General features: G+C 25.5%; 1 protein-coding gene across 1 annotated transcript; it reads right to left on the bottom strand.

Annotated features, from left to right (window-relative positions):
* Positions 1-14,971: 14,971 nt before the first annotated feature.
* Positions 14,972-16,578, bottom strand: Phum_PHUM460920 (class A rhodopsin-like G-protein coupled receptor GPRadr1, putative; the record flags this gene model as incomplete). The annotated part of the gene is made up of 2 exons (XM_002430005.1): positions 14,972-16,072; positions 16,564-16,578. 2 exons carry the CDS (start codon positions 16,576-16,578, stop codon positions 14,972-14,974), a joined length of 1,116 nt encoding a protein of 371 aa, XP_002430050.1.
* Positions 16,579-16,938: the final 360 nt, after the last annotated feature.

Genomic DNA, 16,938 nt, shown 5'->3' with positions numbered 1-16,938 from the left:
AAAAAAATTTAAAAAAGGAGAGGAAAAAAAGGAAAAAAAAAGAAAAAAGGAAAAAAAATCCTTTCCTTTCCTTTTTTATTTTATTTTTTATTTTTTTTTTGACGGTGATGAATTATTGTTAGAAAAAACAAAAAAAAAGGAAAGAATAATAATAATAATAATTGAAAAATTTTTTTTACGTGAAAAAATAAAAATAAATAAAAATAATAAATTAATTAATAATGATAATAATAAATTTTACTGATAATAAATGATTTTTTTAAAGGTCAATGACATTATAAATAATTTTTTTTTTTTTTCAAATGATTAAAAACGTAAATAATAGAAAGAGAGAGAAAGGAAAAGAGAGAAAGAGTGAGAGAATAAAAACACGCGGGAATTATATTTATACTTTCAACGGGGATCCTTTTTTTTTCTCTTTTGTGGGGGGATGATAGAAGAGAGGATGGAAGTAATGAAATCTATCGACGTTAAACACGCGAACATTTTTAAAATAATAATAATAATAATAATAATAGTAACAATATTATTAATAAGATAATAATAAAAAATAATAAAATAATAAGGAAAAACCATTTTTTTTTAAATACGGTCCATTTTTTTCCAAGATGAAATCTTTCTTTCTCTCTCTCATTCTCTCTCTCTCTCTCTCTCTCTCTCTCTCTCTCCCAATCTCTCTCTCTCTTTTTTGTAAAAAACCATATTTCTTAGTCGTTAACGTTTAATAATAAACCGTTATTAAAAATTAAAATTCTAATAACCCGAAAGATTTCATTCTATTCTCACGTTTTTCTCTTAAGAAGAAGTTAATTATTAAATAATATATTAAATTCCTTTTTTTTCTGTCCTTTTTTTCCTTTTTTCTTTTTTCTTTTTTTTCTTTTTTTTTTTTTTAGAGAAAATCTCATATCGGATTTAAAAATGAAATTTTTATAAGACATTTTATATTCTTTTCTTCTGCTTTCCCCCCCTCCCCCCGTTCATTTTGTCCTTGTACTAACCTCGACGACGACAACGACAACTACCACCACCACCACCACCACTACTAGTAAAACTAAAAAGACGTTTAGGAATTTGTAATTTTTTTGAGTTGATATACTAAATAAATACGACAGAAAGATAGACAAGGTGACGGTTATTAGATAAATGTACAAAAAAAAAAAAAAAAACAAAAAAAACCAACAGCAGAAGACGAATAATAATAATAATAATAAAAAAAAAAATTTAATATTGGTTACGACGCGAGAGGAGGAAGGAGAAGGAGGAGGAGGAGATATGAAAAAAGAGGGGGCTAGGGAGAAATTGGCAGTAAATCGAATTTTTTTTGTATTTTAAACATTAAATTAAAAATTGATGTGAACTTTATTTGACAGTAATTTCAAATAAGAAGAAGAAGAAGAAGAGGAGGAGGAGAAGGAGAAGGAGGAGGAGGAGAAGGAGAAGGAGAAGGAGGAGGAGGAGAAAAGACAGTAAGAAGAAGAAGAAAAAGTCAACAGACAAAAAAAATTTTTATAAATTAAATGTTTTAAGTCGAGATGGTAAATTCTGGATAAAAGGAAAAAGTCCAAGAAAGGTTACAAAAGAGAGAAGGAGTGGAGGGAAAAAATGGGAGGAGTGGGGGAAAAACAACCGGAAATGAGGTAATTAACCGGGACCAGATTGAAAATATCAGAGTGATTTTAAATTATGTCGTCAATAAAAATTTTTTTGTGTGACGACGTCTCATTAAAAACGTTCAATATTGAATAATAATAATAATAAATAAAAAAATAAATAAAATATTTTTCCTGTCGGGAGGAAAATTGACAGGAGGAAAATCAGAAGGAGTAAAAGAACGGACAGTAATTTACTGCGTAAATCATTTTTTTTTATGTGTTTACGTTGGCTCCTTGAAACGTTTCCTTAAGTTCGTTACACTCCTGACACGACAAACGAAAAAAATTATTCTTTTTTTTTTCTTTTTACCTACGTAATTACAACTTTTTAAAAACCATATTTAATGCCCCGATACGTTTCATCGTTTGTTACCTTTCGTTTGTCTTTGTTTTATTTACAAAACATTTAGCTTACGTAAAAAAAAAAAGAAAAACGGTTGAAAACTTTTTTGTAAAAAAACGAATTGTTTTCGCGAGTGAAAAAAAAAATTAAATTAAATTAAATTAAACTAATAATCACTCTCTCTCTCTCTCTTCCTCCAATATACAAAATTTTAACATGTTTAAAAAAAAAAAAAAACAAAACAAACGAACGAACGAACAAACATACGAACAAACAAACCTTTAGAAAACAAAAAAAAGAAAGTTTATTTGAAAAAAAAAAATTAACAGTTTTAAAAAAAACATGTTTCGCCTCTGTTAATCTTATCATTTAAATATTCATTATTTATTTTCAAAAAAAAATAAAGTGTTTCAATTTTTTTATTTTTATTTTTCCAAAAGAGAAAGAAAGAGAGAGAGATAGGAAAAAATAGAGAGAGGAAGAGAATGAGAGAGAGAGATAGATAAAAATATAAAAGAGAGAGAGAGAGAGGGGGAAAGAGAGAGGTTGTTAAAAAAAAAGTTTTTAACTATATTTTCCTATATTTACCGTTATATCCAATTACCAAAGCTGAAAATTACTTCTTACTCACTCTCTCTCTCTTTTTTTTTTACACAATTTTACATAAAATTACACAAGAAATCATTTCAGGTTTGCTTCAAGCAAAAAAAAAAAAAATTTATATAAGAGAGAGAGAGAGAGAGAGAAAGAGTCAGTCAGTCAGTTTCTTGTTATAAGTTAAAAAAAAAAAGGTAATAAAACAAGAACGAAAAACAAAATGTAATAAGTTTTTTTTCCTTTTTTTTTTTTTTTTGAAAAAATTCAAGAAAATGGAAACAAAGGAAAAAAGGAAAAAAGGAAAAATTTTTTTCACTTCTTTTAAACTTTTTTTTCTCCGTCTCTGTGTCTCTTCAAATTCGACAAAATTTTCTTTTGGTAGTAAAAAAAAAAAAAAATTAAAAAGATAAATGTTTGTAAACACAAAAGGTTTTCTGTGTGAACCTTTTTTGTTAAGTAAAAGGTTAAACCTCAAGAAACTTAAATTCTTTAGTTATAATAATAATAATAAGTCAAAATTCATCCATTTCCGATAAGGAATGCAATTTTTTTTATTTAAAGTTAAAAACAATTCTTTGACAAAGTTGACCCTAATTTTTTTTTTTAAATTTTATCGCTCTACAAAAACTATCATTATTATTATCATTATCATTATCATCATCATCATCATCATCATTATCATCATCATCATCATCATCATCCCGAATTTAAAAACTCTCTTGAGGGATAAAAAAAAATAAAAAAAAAACAAAAAGAATAACGAAACACACACACACACACACACACACGCACGCAAACGATTTTTTTTTTTTTAAATTCCACGTTTTTCACGTGGGAATAGAAAAAATTTTTCTTTCACTCGTACAAATCTAAAACGTCATTAATCAATGATGACGTAACAGGAAGAAAAAAAAATTTATTTTTTTTTATATTTAATTTGAATTGGTCTCTTATGTATATTAAGAACGACGACTATGTAATATTTATTACTTTTAAATTATTATTATTATTATTATTACTTTGATTTTTTTTTATACGTTTAAATTAAGTTTTACTTCTTTTTATTACCACCGAGTAATTTTATTACGGTACGTTTGTTATGTAATAATAATAATAATGATGATAATGATTTTCGTTTGTTTGTTTGTACGGTAATGAAAAATTTTTTTTTTATTTCGGTTTTTATTTATTCGAGTTTGTTAAACGGAAGTAATAAAACGGTAGTAATTTTTTTTTTTTTTTTTTCATTTTTGAACGTGTCAACAGAAAAAAAATTCAATTTGGGGATTTTAGAAAAAACGTAAAAGAAGAAAGAAAAATTATAAAAAAGGAGCCAAAAAAAGGAGGAATTAAAAAGGAAAAAAAACGGTTGGAAAAAATTAAAAAAAAAAAAGAGGGGGGGGGTTAGCAAACAAACAAACAAACAAACGAAGGGAAAATAAAAGTGTGAGATTTTTTATAATAATAATAATAATAATAATAATAATAATAATAATAATAATAATTGTCAGTAAGTTAAAAAAAAATTAAATCATTTTTGTTTGTCCTGTTGCCAAGATGTCAAAAGATAATAAGATTAAATCGGAGGGGGTGGTGGTGTGGGGGGGTTTTGTGCGCCTCAAATTTTATTATAATTCCTCATGGGAAAAAGAAAAAGGTTTAAATAATGAGGCAAAAAGTTGACAAATGTAATAAGGGGGGAGAGGGGGTGGATGGGGGGGGGGAATAGGAAAAAAGGAAAAGAAAATAAAAAACTAAAATTTATGATCGGTTATTATAGTAAAAAAAAAAAGAAAAAATTTTCCGATACGTCGGAATTGTTAAAAAAAAAAAAAAAGATTTTAAAAAATTAAATTTTTCTTTTTTTTTAAAGAAGGCTGTGTGATGATAATAATAATAATAAAATTAAATATGGCGGTGATAAAAAATTTAATAATAAATTTTATTTATTTGTTTTGTTTTATAATCGTCATCATCATCGCGTGTGTGTGTGTGTGTGTGTGTGTGCGTGTATGTTCGAATAATAAAAACAATTACCTCTTTTTACTATTTAAAGTGTTCTACGTTTCCGTTTCCGTTTCCGCCATTTTTTTTTATCGATAAAATTCTTTTGAACTTATTTTCGATTGATTAGTTTTTGAATAATGATTGAGATTTTATTGGGTAATTAATTTAAAAATTTTCTTTTTTTTTCTCTTTCTCTCTTTCATTCTTTCTTCTTTCCATCTCTCTCTCTCTCACTCTCACTTACTTTTCTTCTTTTTCTTTTTCTTCTTCGTATTAGTTTTAATCTTTTTACCATTAAATTCAACAGTAAATCTTTTTATTTTCCCATTGGATTACCTCTACCTGTTTTTAATTCTTTTCCCTACTTTTTCCCTTCACATAATTAATCCCTGGTTTGTAATTAAACTTGATTTTATTAATTATCTACCGCTTTACAGGTGAGTTCGTCGGTTATCCCCTCCTCTTCTCCCCTTCACCCCTCTCCTTCCCTTCCCTCTCCCTCCTTCTTTCCTCCCCCTATCTGTTCATATCGTTATATATATATATATATGTTATCGATAAAAAGGTTAAAAGGTTAAAATAAATAATATTATTATTATTTTTTACTTCAAGTAAATGTATATAATATTTTTTGAGGTTTAAAAAAAAAAGACGTGGCAGCAGAAACGCTTAATAATAAAACCGTTATAATACGCCATATTTAAACGCTTTAAAAAATTTTTTATGTAAATAACGAGAGTCAAAATGAAAAAATAATAAAAAAAAGAAAATTTTTTTTTTTTTTAAACCGACGTGGAAGAAGAATAAGAAAAAATAAAAAATTTTTTATTTTGTTTTCGGTTGATTTTTTTTACGAGCAAAACAAAAAAAAAAAAGAAACGTTTCCGTTTCCTCTTTTTTTTTATTTTTCGATGTGAGGGGATCGAGGCAGGGAAGGAAAGGGAGGGAAGAAGGGAGGATGGAGGAGAGGGGGAGAAATAAAATTAATTAAAAAAAATTTCACATACGAAATTTATTATTATTATTATTATTATCATCATCATCGATATTTTTATTATATCGTCATAAACCGTAGCTATAAGCAATAATTCAATTTTTTTTTTTTTTTTTTGCTCTACCGTATTTTGTGACGGCCGTTATGAAATTTTAAAATTTTCATTTTTTTTTTTTTTTTTTTTTTTTTAATTGATGAGGATTTAATTTTTTATACGAATCGACCAATCCCCTTTCCTTCTTTTTCCCCTCCCTTTTCATTCTACACTCTATTCATTTCCCCTCATTTTTCCCCACTCTTTTTTTTTTACCATAATGCAGAATACCTTCTTTTTTTCTCCCTCCCACTCATTTGCATGATTCCTACTTCACTTCCCCTCACTTTGTTCATTTTTAGCCCCACCCCCTCCTTCTCACTTTTTACAATCCTTTCGTTTCCTATCCGCTTATACTTATCTTATAGTATATTCTTTCTTCTTCTCCATTTCCCCTCCCTATATTTTTACTTTCACTCCGTCGCATCATTTTCCCGACCTACCACTTCCCCTCTTTCAATACGACCTTGATTTTATTCGAAACGACGTATCCACGGATCATGTGATTAATTTTTAAAGAAGACAACGTTAGTCTCCCTCTCCCCCCTCTACTCTACCCTCTGGAACGTTCTGGAATTTTCCAAAAAAAAAAAAAAAAAAAACGGGGATTGTATTTGCGGTGGCAACGGCGGCGTAATATTAAATATTATCATTTTCTTATTTTTGACGATTTAAGTCTAGCAACACGACATGTTAATTTTTTGTTTTCCCCCTCCCCTCTCTCTTCCCTCCTTCCCGTCGGTTTAAATATTTAAAGAACGTCGAGGAATAATTAATATCGCCGGAGGATTACGCACATTGTTTGTAATTCTTAAAATAAAAACATTGGTATTTAGTATTTTCCATCTCACTCTCTCTCTCTCTCTTCTTTTCCCTTTCCTACTTTTTCTCTTTCTTTACAAAGAGAGAGTGAGAGAGAAAGAGAGAGAGAGAAAATACCTTAGCGTAACAATAAAGTTTTCAAATAATAATTACTAAATAAAAAATAAATATTATTTCTAATAATTAAAGTCATTATTAATGATTAATAACTTTTGCTAATTATTATCGTTATCATTATTATTATTATCATCATCATCATCATCATCGTTTTAAACAACTCGGGGGGAGAAAAAAGAAAAAAAAAACTTTTTCCACGTTTTATCAAAAAAAAAATTTTTGTTGTTCTTTTGTTTTTTGGATCGATCAATAAATTAATTAACTTTTACTCCCCCTCCCCCCGCGCCCCACGCCACCCCCCGCGGGAGTGTTACCTTTGATTCATTACAACCAAACCTTTTTTTTTATTTTTCAACACACACACACAAAATTTAATTATTATTATTATTATTAATAAACTTTTGACGTTTACACGATTCACGTACACACAAACTTTAATGCCGTCAGGAAAAAAAAAAAAAAACTATTAAATTTAATTTTCCTTTCCCCCCCCTCTTTATCCTTCCTCCCCTTTTTTTTTCTTTTTAGAACTGTGGCAGTAGTGTTAGTTTATATGAAGAAAAATTTAGTTTAAATCTCATTATTATTATTATTTTTACTAACGTTTAATTTTTTAATAAATTTCATTTCGAAACTTTTGTTTTCTTTTTTTTTTTATTTCATCGTGGCATAAGAAAACGTTTTTCGTCGTCATATAAAAAGAAAAACATTAATTCCTTTTTTTTAAAATATGCTTTGTCTAAATAAGCAAAAAAAAATCTTTTTAATTTCTTGTTAAATTGTGGCATTAGAAAAAAAAATTCGTCATTGAAATAAGAAAGAAACAAAAATTAAATAATTATTATTTTAATAAGAATTTTGATACCTGAACATTGAACAAAATATTTAATTTATATGTATATTCATAGATAAATTTATTCGTGGAATTAGAAAACTATCGTCATATCCGAAAAGAAAAAAAAATTTCATTATTTTTAAAAAACTTTTTTATTATAATTTTAAGATGTCATTGATGTTTTAACGATCACGATCCGAACCGAAAAAAAAATGTATAAATATTGTTAATTTGTTGTTATAATAATTATTAATCGTGGCATTAGAAAACAATCGTTATGTATGAAAAAATAAATAAAAAAAAATATATATATATATATATAATTATTATTATAATTAAAATTTTCATACTTGAGATTTGCGCGTCGAAAAAAAATATCAATTATTATTAATAATATATTTGATCGTGGCATTAGAAAACAGAAATCATCACCGAAAAAAAAATACAATTTTTAAAAATTTATATAATTTAGTATTATATTTTTTAGTTATTTATATAATTAAAAATTTAACGATCACGCTTCGAACCAAAAAAAAAGTTTAAGTATTTTTAATTTGTTGTTAAATCGTGGCATTAGAAACGAACGTCGTCAGAAAAATAAGAAAGAAAAAAAAATTAAATTATATTTAAAATTAAAATTTTCATACTTGAATTTTGCGCATCGAAAAAAAAAATTTAATTTTTATTTATTCATGTATATTTACATTTGATCGTGGCATTAGAAAACATACGTCATCATTGAAAAAAACTATAATTTTTAAAATAGTTATTATAATAATTAAAAATTTAATGCTTGAACAATCACGCTTCGAACCGAAAAAAGACATTTAAGTATTTCTATTCATTTCGATTCGTGGCATTAGAAAACTATCGTAATCATGAAAAATTTTTTTTTTTTAAATGAATAAAAAAAGTTTCTTTAAACAACAACAATAAACTTAGCAACTCATCCAAGTCATATTTTAAAAAAATAGAAAAATTTATTATTAAAGTGGAACTAGCCAAAAAAAAAAAAATATTGGTGTTAATTTTTATTAAAAAAAAAAAAAAAAAAACAAAAAAAAACTTTTGATTAATTCTAATTAAAAAAAATAAATTTTTTTTAATTTTAAATATAATAATAATTAATTACAAAAAAGTTTTCTTTTTTTTTTTTTTAAATTTAACAACATTAAAATACTTTTAATTAAATTTAAAGTTTCTTTTTTTTGTTAAAACTAAATTTAAAACTTTAAAAGTAAAAAATATTATTATTATTATTATTATTGTTATTGTTATTTATAATAATAATAATAATGATAATAATAAATAATTAAACTTATTTATTTAACAATAAACAAAATGAAAATGTTTATAAAAAATTATTTGATTAATAAAAAAAAAGATTTTTTTTTCGTTTTTTTGTGTAAGAAATGATCGTGTCAAAAGAATAAAATTTATTACTTTAAGGAAAAAAAATAAAGAATCTAACGCGTTTTATTTATTTTTTGTTTTTCGTGGCAGTAGCAGAAAAAGTTTTGAAATTTATAAAAATTGTATCGTTATTATAACTAATAAAATATAAAAAAAAACCGTAATAAAATTTTATTTTATTCTGCCACGACGAAAATTTTTATTACGTAATATTAATAATAATAATAATAATAATAATAATAATTAATAAATTGAATTTTTTGTTTTGTGACAAAACGTTTATGTGTCGAATTTTTTTTTTTTTTTTAAATAAAAAAAGTTTTTCTTTCTTCCAAAAAATTTTATTTGTTCGTTTGTACGTGCGTGAATTGTTTGAGCGTGCGCGTGAAATGAAATTTTGTTTGGGGGGGGGGAGAAAGGGAAGAGGGAGGAAAATGGGAAATGAAAAACTTCCGGTAATTTTTTTTTTTTTCTTCCTTCAACGATACGAACGAATAAAAAACTTTTTAATTTATTTAACGGATGAAAAAAGACGTAAAAAGAAAGAAAGAAAAAAAAAAATTAATCGCTTGGCTAATTACGACAATTAAAAAAAAAAAAAAACGATTCGTGACGTGGCAATAACTAAAACAAAAAACAAAATTAAAAAGAAATAAAAAAAAAATATCTAATAAAAAGAAACGAAAAAGAAAAAAAAATTTTTTTTTTTGTTTTACGATCGAGTTTACCCCTTCCCCTTTCACCCTCCCCACGCACGCATTCCCTCCCTTTCTTCCTCCCGTCACTTTTCTTCTTCCACGTTTCGAACCGCAAGAAATATTTATTTATTTATTTATTTTTTAAATACCGCATAAAAAGAAAAAAAAATTAAACGACGATTTAACGGTTTTTTTCTTTTTTCTTTTTGGCAACAAAAAGTCAACAAAAAAAAATAAAAAAAAAAATAAAAAAAAATTTCAATCGAACGTGTCAGAAGAAAATGAAATTAAAAAAGAAAAAAAAATCATTTTATACTATTATTATTATTAACTTTATTGACTTTTCCTTCCCTGTCGCCTTCCTTTTTTTTTTTTTATATTTTTTTTTAATAAAAATTTTTATTAATAAATAAATAAATCAAAATCATTATTATCATTATCATTATTATCATTATCATTATTATCATTATTATTATCACTATTATTATTATTATTTATTTAAATAAATAAATATAAAAGGAAAAAAAAAGTAACGGTTTCATTTTAACAGTTTTTCAAATATTGAAATTTTTTTTTTTTATTATTAAAAAAAAGCGTCGGGAGGGGAGAAGTGGGGGGAGGAGAAGGGAGAACGAGGAATGAAATGACGATGATGATGATAATGTACGTTATTTAAAATTTAAACGTTTTTCTTATTACGTCACTGGAAAAAAAAAATACGACCGAACATAAAACTTCATATCAATTAACTTTAACTCGCGTTTTTCCTTTTTTCCTTTTTTTCTCCTTTTTTTTTTTTCATCATCCACGTCATTTAATACTCGTAAAAAAAAAAAAATTCCATTAAAGTGGAAGAAGACAAAAAAAAAAAAAAAGAAAAAAGGGACGTAAAAATACCTGAAAAAAAAAACCTTTTAAAAAAGTGATGTAAAAGGAGAAGGTCCTTTTGATACCCGATAATAAAAAACAAAAAAAAAAAAAATTTTTTTTTTTTTACCAAAGAATTCGATCTTTTAAAAAAAAAAAAATGATAATAATAATAATAATAATGATAATGATAATGATAATAAAAAGATTCGATATAAAATTAACAAAAGGTACGCTACATATATTTTTTTTTACTGCCCTCCCCCCCCCCTCTCTCTCTCTCTCACCCTTCTCCCACTCCTACTCCACCACCTCTGACTCCTCCTACTTTTACCCCCACCCTCGGATCGTCTCGCAATTTCAAAATGGCGTTCGAGTGAGTGAGTAAGTGGAAAAATTTAAATATTTTTAACGGTTTTTTTTTTTTTTAATACCGACTTTTACGCCGCCATTTAAAATTTTCTTTTTTTTGAAATAAAAGAAAGGTAACAAAGGAAACGGAATCTTCCTTTTACCATTTGAGATAATAATAATAATAATGTTAATGATGACCATTATTATTATTCGTTTGAACAATGATAAAATAATATTAAAAATTTTTTTTTCTTTTTATATGAATTAATAATATGAAATTTCCAGGATTTTAAATCCTCATGGAATCCAGTATGATGATGATAATAATGAAAATAAGAGAGAAAAAAATGGAAAGAATAATGATGATGATGATGATGATGATGTTGGGTTAATTATTAATTAAAAAAATTTTTTTGTTACTCATTCGAATACATTTCCCATTCCCCCCAAAAAAATTATTATTTATAAATAATAATAATAAAACTTTTTACTGGAATTTATTTTTGATAAAAAAAAATGGATTGGTTTTTTCCAGAATGTTCTTTTTCAAAAAGAGAAAGAGAAAGAGAGAGAGAGAGAGGGGGTGAATGGAAACGAGACAAATAATTAAATTATGAATGTTTTTTTTTTCTAAATAATAAAAATTAATTAAAAATTGACAAACAGACAAACAAACAAACGAACAAACGTTTTGAATAATAAATTTTTTTAATTTTAATTTTTTTGGAAAATTTAACTGAGGACGCGCATGGATATACTCAACTTTACGCACACGTAAAAAAGTCCGGTGGTGAGGGGAAGGAAAGGGGAAAGGTAGGGAGAGGGGGGAGCACGAAATTTGTTAAAACCGAAATGATGGAGAAGAAGAAGAAGAAGACTTTGGTTTTAAAAAAGTATTCATATGTAAATTAACCGACGTCTGAAAGAAGAAAATTTTAGAAAAGGATTTTAAAATGTATGGAGAGAATAATGGAGTAAAATGTAAAATATAAGCACCATGTTAATAAAAAGATGTTTGTTTGGCATATAACATAATTGAAAACTCATGAAGCGTACAGTTTATTAGATACGAATAAAATGAAAACAACAACCGAGAAAAAAAAAAAAAAAAAAAAATTTTTGTTAACAAACAACAACCAAATGTTGGTTATTTTTCTCAAGACCTCTCTCAGTATAAATAAATTTCCTCCTTTATTTTAAAATTAATTTTATTTATCAACTTACCAACCGCTCCAACCATTTTCCATCTTCCCGTTTTTCCACGTGCGTGAGTGAATACGTGCGTGAATTCGCGTAAAATAAAAAAAAATAAAAAAACATTTTTCGTTGTTAACAGACAATCCGCCATATTGGCAAATAAAAAGAAATAAACCTGAAAGTAGCGCCTCTAACGGTTGTTTAACGAATTAAATATATTTTTTCCCCGGTAAAATTTTCCCCCTCCTTTTTTTTTTTTTATTTAATTTTTTCGTCTGGATTAGTAACTGGAAAAATTATTTTTTTTTCTTTCTCCTCCAGGAAAATAATAATAATGATAATAAATAAATAAATATTTAAATTAAAAATTCGATGTATTTAAAATTTTATATTATTTATGTATATATATATATATATAAATATATATATATATATATATATATATATATATATATATATATATATATATATATATATATATATATATATGTATTGTATTTATTTATAACTATTAGATATATTTTTTTTTTGTCAGTTTTAAAGAAACATTTTTTTTTTTTTTTTTTAACAAAAAGAACAATTTTTCATTTATTATTATTATTATTATTATTATTATTGCTATTTTAAGCCGACATTTTTCTTTTTCATTTATATCATTTATAATATATATATATATATAAATATTCATTTAATTTTATTTATAAAAAAAAAAAAAGAAGGAAAAAAAATTGTTTTATATATAATAACGGTAACCATCATTTATATCAATGAAAAAAAATATTCAAGAGCGATTAATAATAATAATAATAATAATAATAATAATAATGATAACAACAACAACAAGAGGAAAACGGGGTGGGGAGGGGGAAAACAATAAATTCGTTACGATATATATATTAAAAACACTGGTCAAAAAAAAAAAAAAAAGAAATTTTCATTCAAATCCAGATGGTGCTTTTCCTCCTGCTCCTCTTGCTCCAGCTCCAGCTCCTGTTTGTTCCTGTTTTTTTTTTAATGGTCTCAAAATTAACGGGAAACGAGCGAAAAATAATATTAAAAAAAAATTAATTCTTTTCCCTCCCTTTTTTTTTTCGTTTGATTTATATCGAATAAATATATATATATATATATATATATAAACGTAAGATTCGGTTACGAAATAACCGGAAATGGAGACGAAAAAACGTTATTATTATTATTATTAATATTATTACAAACGATATAAAATAATTTTTTTAAAAATTATTATTCATCATCATTATTATAACAAATTATTTATATATATAAATATAATTTAAAATTATTTTATTTAACTGTTATATATATATATATATATTTTACATAGTATTATTATTATTATGTATGAGAGAAAATTCAATAAGAAAATGAAATTTATTATTAATAATAATAATAATAATAATAATTAGTTTTTTTTTCTGTTCCCGCGCAAATTAATAATAATAATTTTTGACCCGCTTATAATAATTATATAAATAATTTATTTATTTATTTAATTATCTAATATATAGCGTTGAAAAAAAAATGGCGTCGAGATTAAATAATAATAATAACATACTCCTTCCTCATCTCAATAAAATAAAAAAAAATCGCGATTTGTAAATAAAAAAAATTATGATAATTAAATAAATAAATAAATACATAATTATTAATAAAAAATTAAAAAATCTTAATAATTATTATTATTATTTAAATTATTATTAAAATAATGGATTTATTTATTTATTTATTTTTAAAGTTTAAATTTAAATATATATATTTAAAAAATTTTTATGACGTCACGTATAACAAAAAAACAAAATGAAAAAATGAAAAATTATGATTGGACCACGCAAAAATGAAATAATTAATATCAGCCAATAGAAAAATTTATATTTTTTAATTATATTATTTTAATTAGCCAATGAAATCGTTACACGTCATAATGTATGTTTATATATATATTTTTATTTTATAAATTCATTAAGTAAATGATGTATGTAACGCCAAAAAAATTTTTTTTTTATTTTTATTTTTAGGGTGTAAAAAATTTGGTGTTGATTTTTTTTTTTGTTCTTGCTGACTTCATATAAACTCTTTTAAAGAAAATGTTTAATAATAATAATAATAATGGTAATAATAATAATACTTTTATGTTTTTTTTTTTGCTCCCCACATTTTTTTTTATTATTATATCGACTTATGTAATTTTTTTTTTTCGTCGTTTAAAAAAAATAAACAAATAAATAACGAAAACAATAGAAAGAGAGAAAGAGAGAGAGAGATAGAGATAGAAAATTTGTGTTTCGAAAAGGCGGTGGTGAACAAAAAAAAAAAAAAAACGAAACAACAAACGAGAGTTTGTTTGTTGTTTAGTTTTTATTGTTTTTCTTATAAATAAATTTCAAAATGATTGTTACGTCATTCATTCTTTGGCACAATCAGAACAACAAGAACAAATTATTATTATTATTATTATTAATAATATTTTTCTTTAAAAAAGTTTATCGTAGTATACGGGTCAGCAAACAATATTTACATATAATATTTTATTTTATAATAATAATAATAATTGTTTTTTACACCCTTTTTTAATTAAAATATTTTAAATGTAACTTTATTTATTATTATTATTATTTATTTATTTATTTATTTAATTATTTATCAAAGATAGAATCGACACAGCCACAAGAAAAAATTATTATTATTTTTTTTGTTGAAAATAGAATAATAATAATAATGAAACGAAACGAATAATTTTTTTAAAATATTATTAATTATTATTATTATTATAAATATAAATAAAATTTATATGAAATATCTAATATTTTTTCCTTCGGCGACATAACAATAAGAGCGAATTCCGATTTAGAAAATGCACTTATGATAAATAATAATAGGAGAGTGTTGTAGTCGTGGTAGTAGTAGAAGTAGTGGTTATAGCCGAAAAAATAAAAAAATCCTGGATTCGCTCTTGAACATCACTTGAATAAAATCCTTCTAAACGCTCTACGAAAATCTTTATTAAATATTGTATATATAACGGGATTAAGTGCGGAGTTTGTGTAACCGAGCCAAAAAGCAAATGCAAACGCTCTTTTAGGTACGTTGCAACTGGCTCCGCATAAAGGAGTCAATATATAAAGGAAAAAAAATGGAAGCCAACAAGCAATAAATGAGCCCATTATTAAACCTAATATGAGCGTCGCTCTTTTTTCTTTTTTCCTTGCGATACGTCTCTTTTCTCTCTCCGGATTTTTAGGTTTTTCTATTCTCGGTAGTTCTTCAATGTTGGGAGGGGGTTGTTGTTGTGGTTCGTGAAGAGGAGGCATTTTACCCAAATCAATGGCTTCACGTTTGGCTTTGGATGCTTTCCTACCGAAAATCGGTTTGCAAAATCTTAATTTTAAAGGTTTAACAACGGCACACCTACTCACGACTCCGCTATCCGAACTAGAAGGATCAAATTCGCTCACCATATCCGTATCGATACCCACGCTAGGTGCTCTACATCTTCCTATGACCGAAGGAGTACTATGTTGTTGTTGCGTACCAAGATCACCGTTCACGCTCAATGTCGAACCGCGAAATTTTGCCGCGGTTGATAACAAGCTACCACTACTACTACTACCACCACCATATTCACCTCCTCCGATTTTTAACGTGTCTTTAGGCGCGTCTAAATACCCGCTATCGTTTCCTTCGGTCGGATTATTTAAATCCGCATTTTCACTCGTGCTTATATCACTTGCAAAATCACATGTCACTATGGGTATAGTCGGAGGTATAGAAGGTGATATAGTTTCTATCGTCACGACGTTTTTCATTGGTGAATTCCTGTTTTTATCAACGGGAGAACTTAAATCGGGCATTCTTAATTTATTATTATCCCCGATTGGAGCGTTCGTAAAACTCGTGCATTTTTCTTTCGACGCGTTCGGTTTTTGCTGTTTACGTATCCCTCTTCTAACTCTTGCTTTGGCAGCAAAATAAATACGAATGTAAACGAACACCATGATGCATGAGGGTATGTAAAATGATCCCAGTGCAGAATATAAAACGTAGCCGATATCTTCGGAAAGCTGGAACAAAAATAAAAAAAGATTTTAGACATTTTTCTCAATACGGTGATTTCCCTCTCCTTCCCTCCTTCCCTCCCCTCCCCAGAAAAAATGCAATTCAAGCAATCTATCAAAAATTGTCAAACGATCGTTATTTGTAATAAAAAAATATTAAAAAGGGTAATAAAAGAAAATTCATAATTTCATTTTTCTAATAAAAAAAAAAAATTCAATTTTATTCCTTTTTCTCCAGTTATGGAGAAAAAAAAAATTATAATAAAAGATGAATGACAAAAGAAAATGTCTGGAATGGAGAGAAAAAAAAAAAAAGAAAAAAAGTTTCAATTAAAAATCTTTTAAAAGAAGGAAAAGAAAGAAAGAAATAAAAATTTTTTTTTTTATAAAACGTTCCGTGTTTATACGTTTGTAATTGTAACAAACGACAAACGACAAACGACAAACGATTGTTCCAGCGAAAGAGAGAGAGAGAGAGAGAGAAAAAAATCACATACCCGAAAGCATAACATAAAATCAAACAAACGAACAACATTTTTTTAAATAAATGATCCGTTAAATTTTTGAATAAAAACTTTCTTCTGCCACTTTTTTTTTTTCTTTTGAATTATCCATCCGGTTAAATTTTTTCTTCTTCTTATTCCACTTGAAATAAATAATAATGATGATAATAATTTTTTTAAGCGGTGACGTGTCACTTGACGACTTTTAAAGAAAAAAAAAAATTCTTTTTTCTTTCGTTTCTTTTGTTTTGTTTTGCATTTTTTTTTGGGGGGAGGTAGAGAGGGGGGTAGTTACGACGAATTTTAAAATGATAAAAAATTTTAATTGTCGTTTGTTCGACAAACAAGCAAACAAACGAGCAAACCAAA

The sequence above is a fragment of the Pediculus humanus genome, genomic scaffold (assembly GCF_000006295.1).
Source record: "Pediculus humanus corporis 1103172108241 genomic scaffold, whole genome shotgun sequence".
NCBI classification, from domain to species: domain Eukaryota; kingdom Metazoa; phylum Arthropoda; class Insecta; order Psocodea; family Pediculidae; genus Pediculus; species Pediculus humanus.
This window is presented reverse-complemented; position numbering and strand designations above follow the sequence as displayed.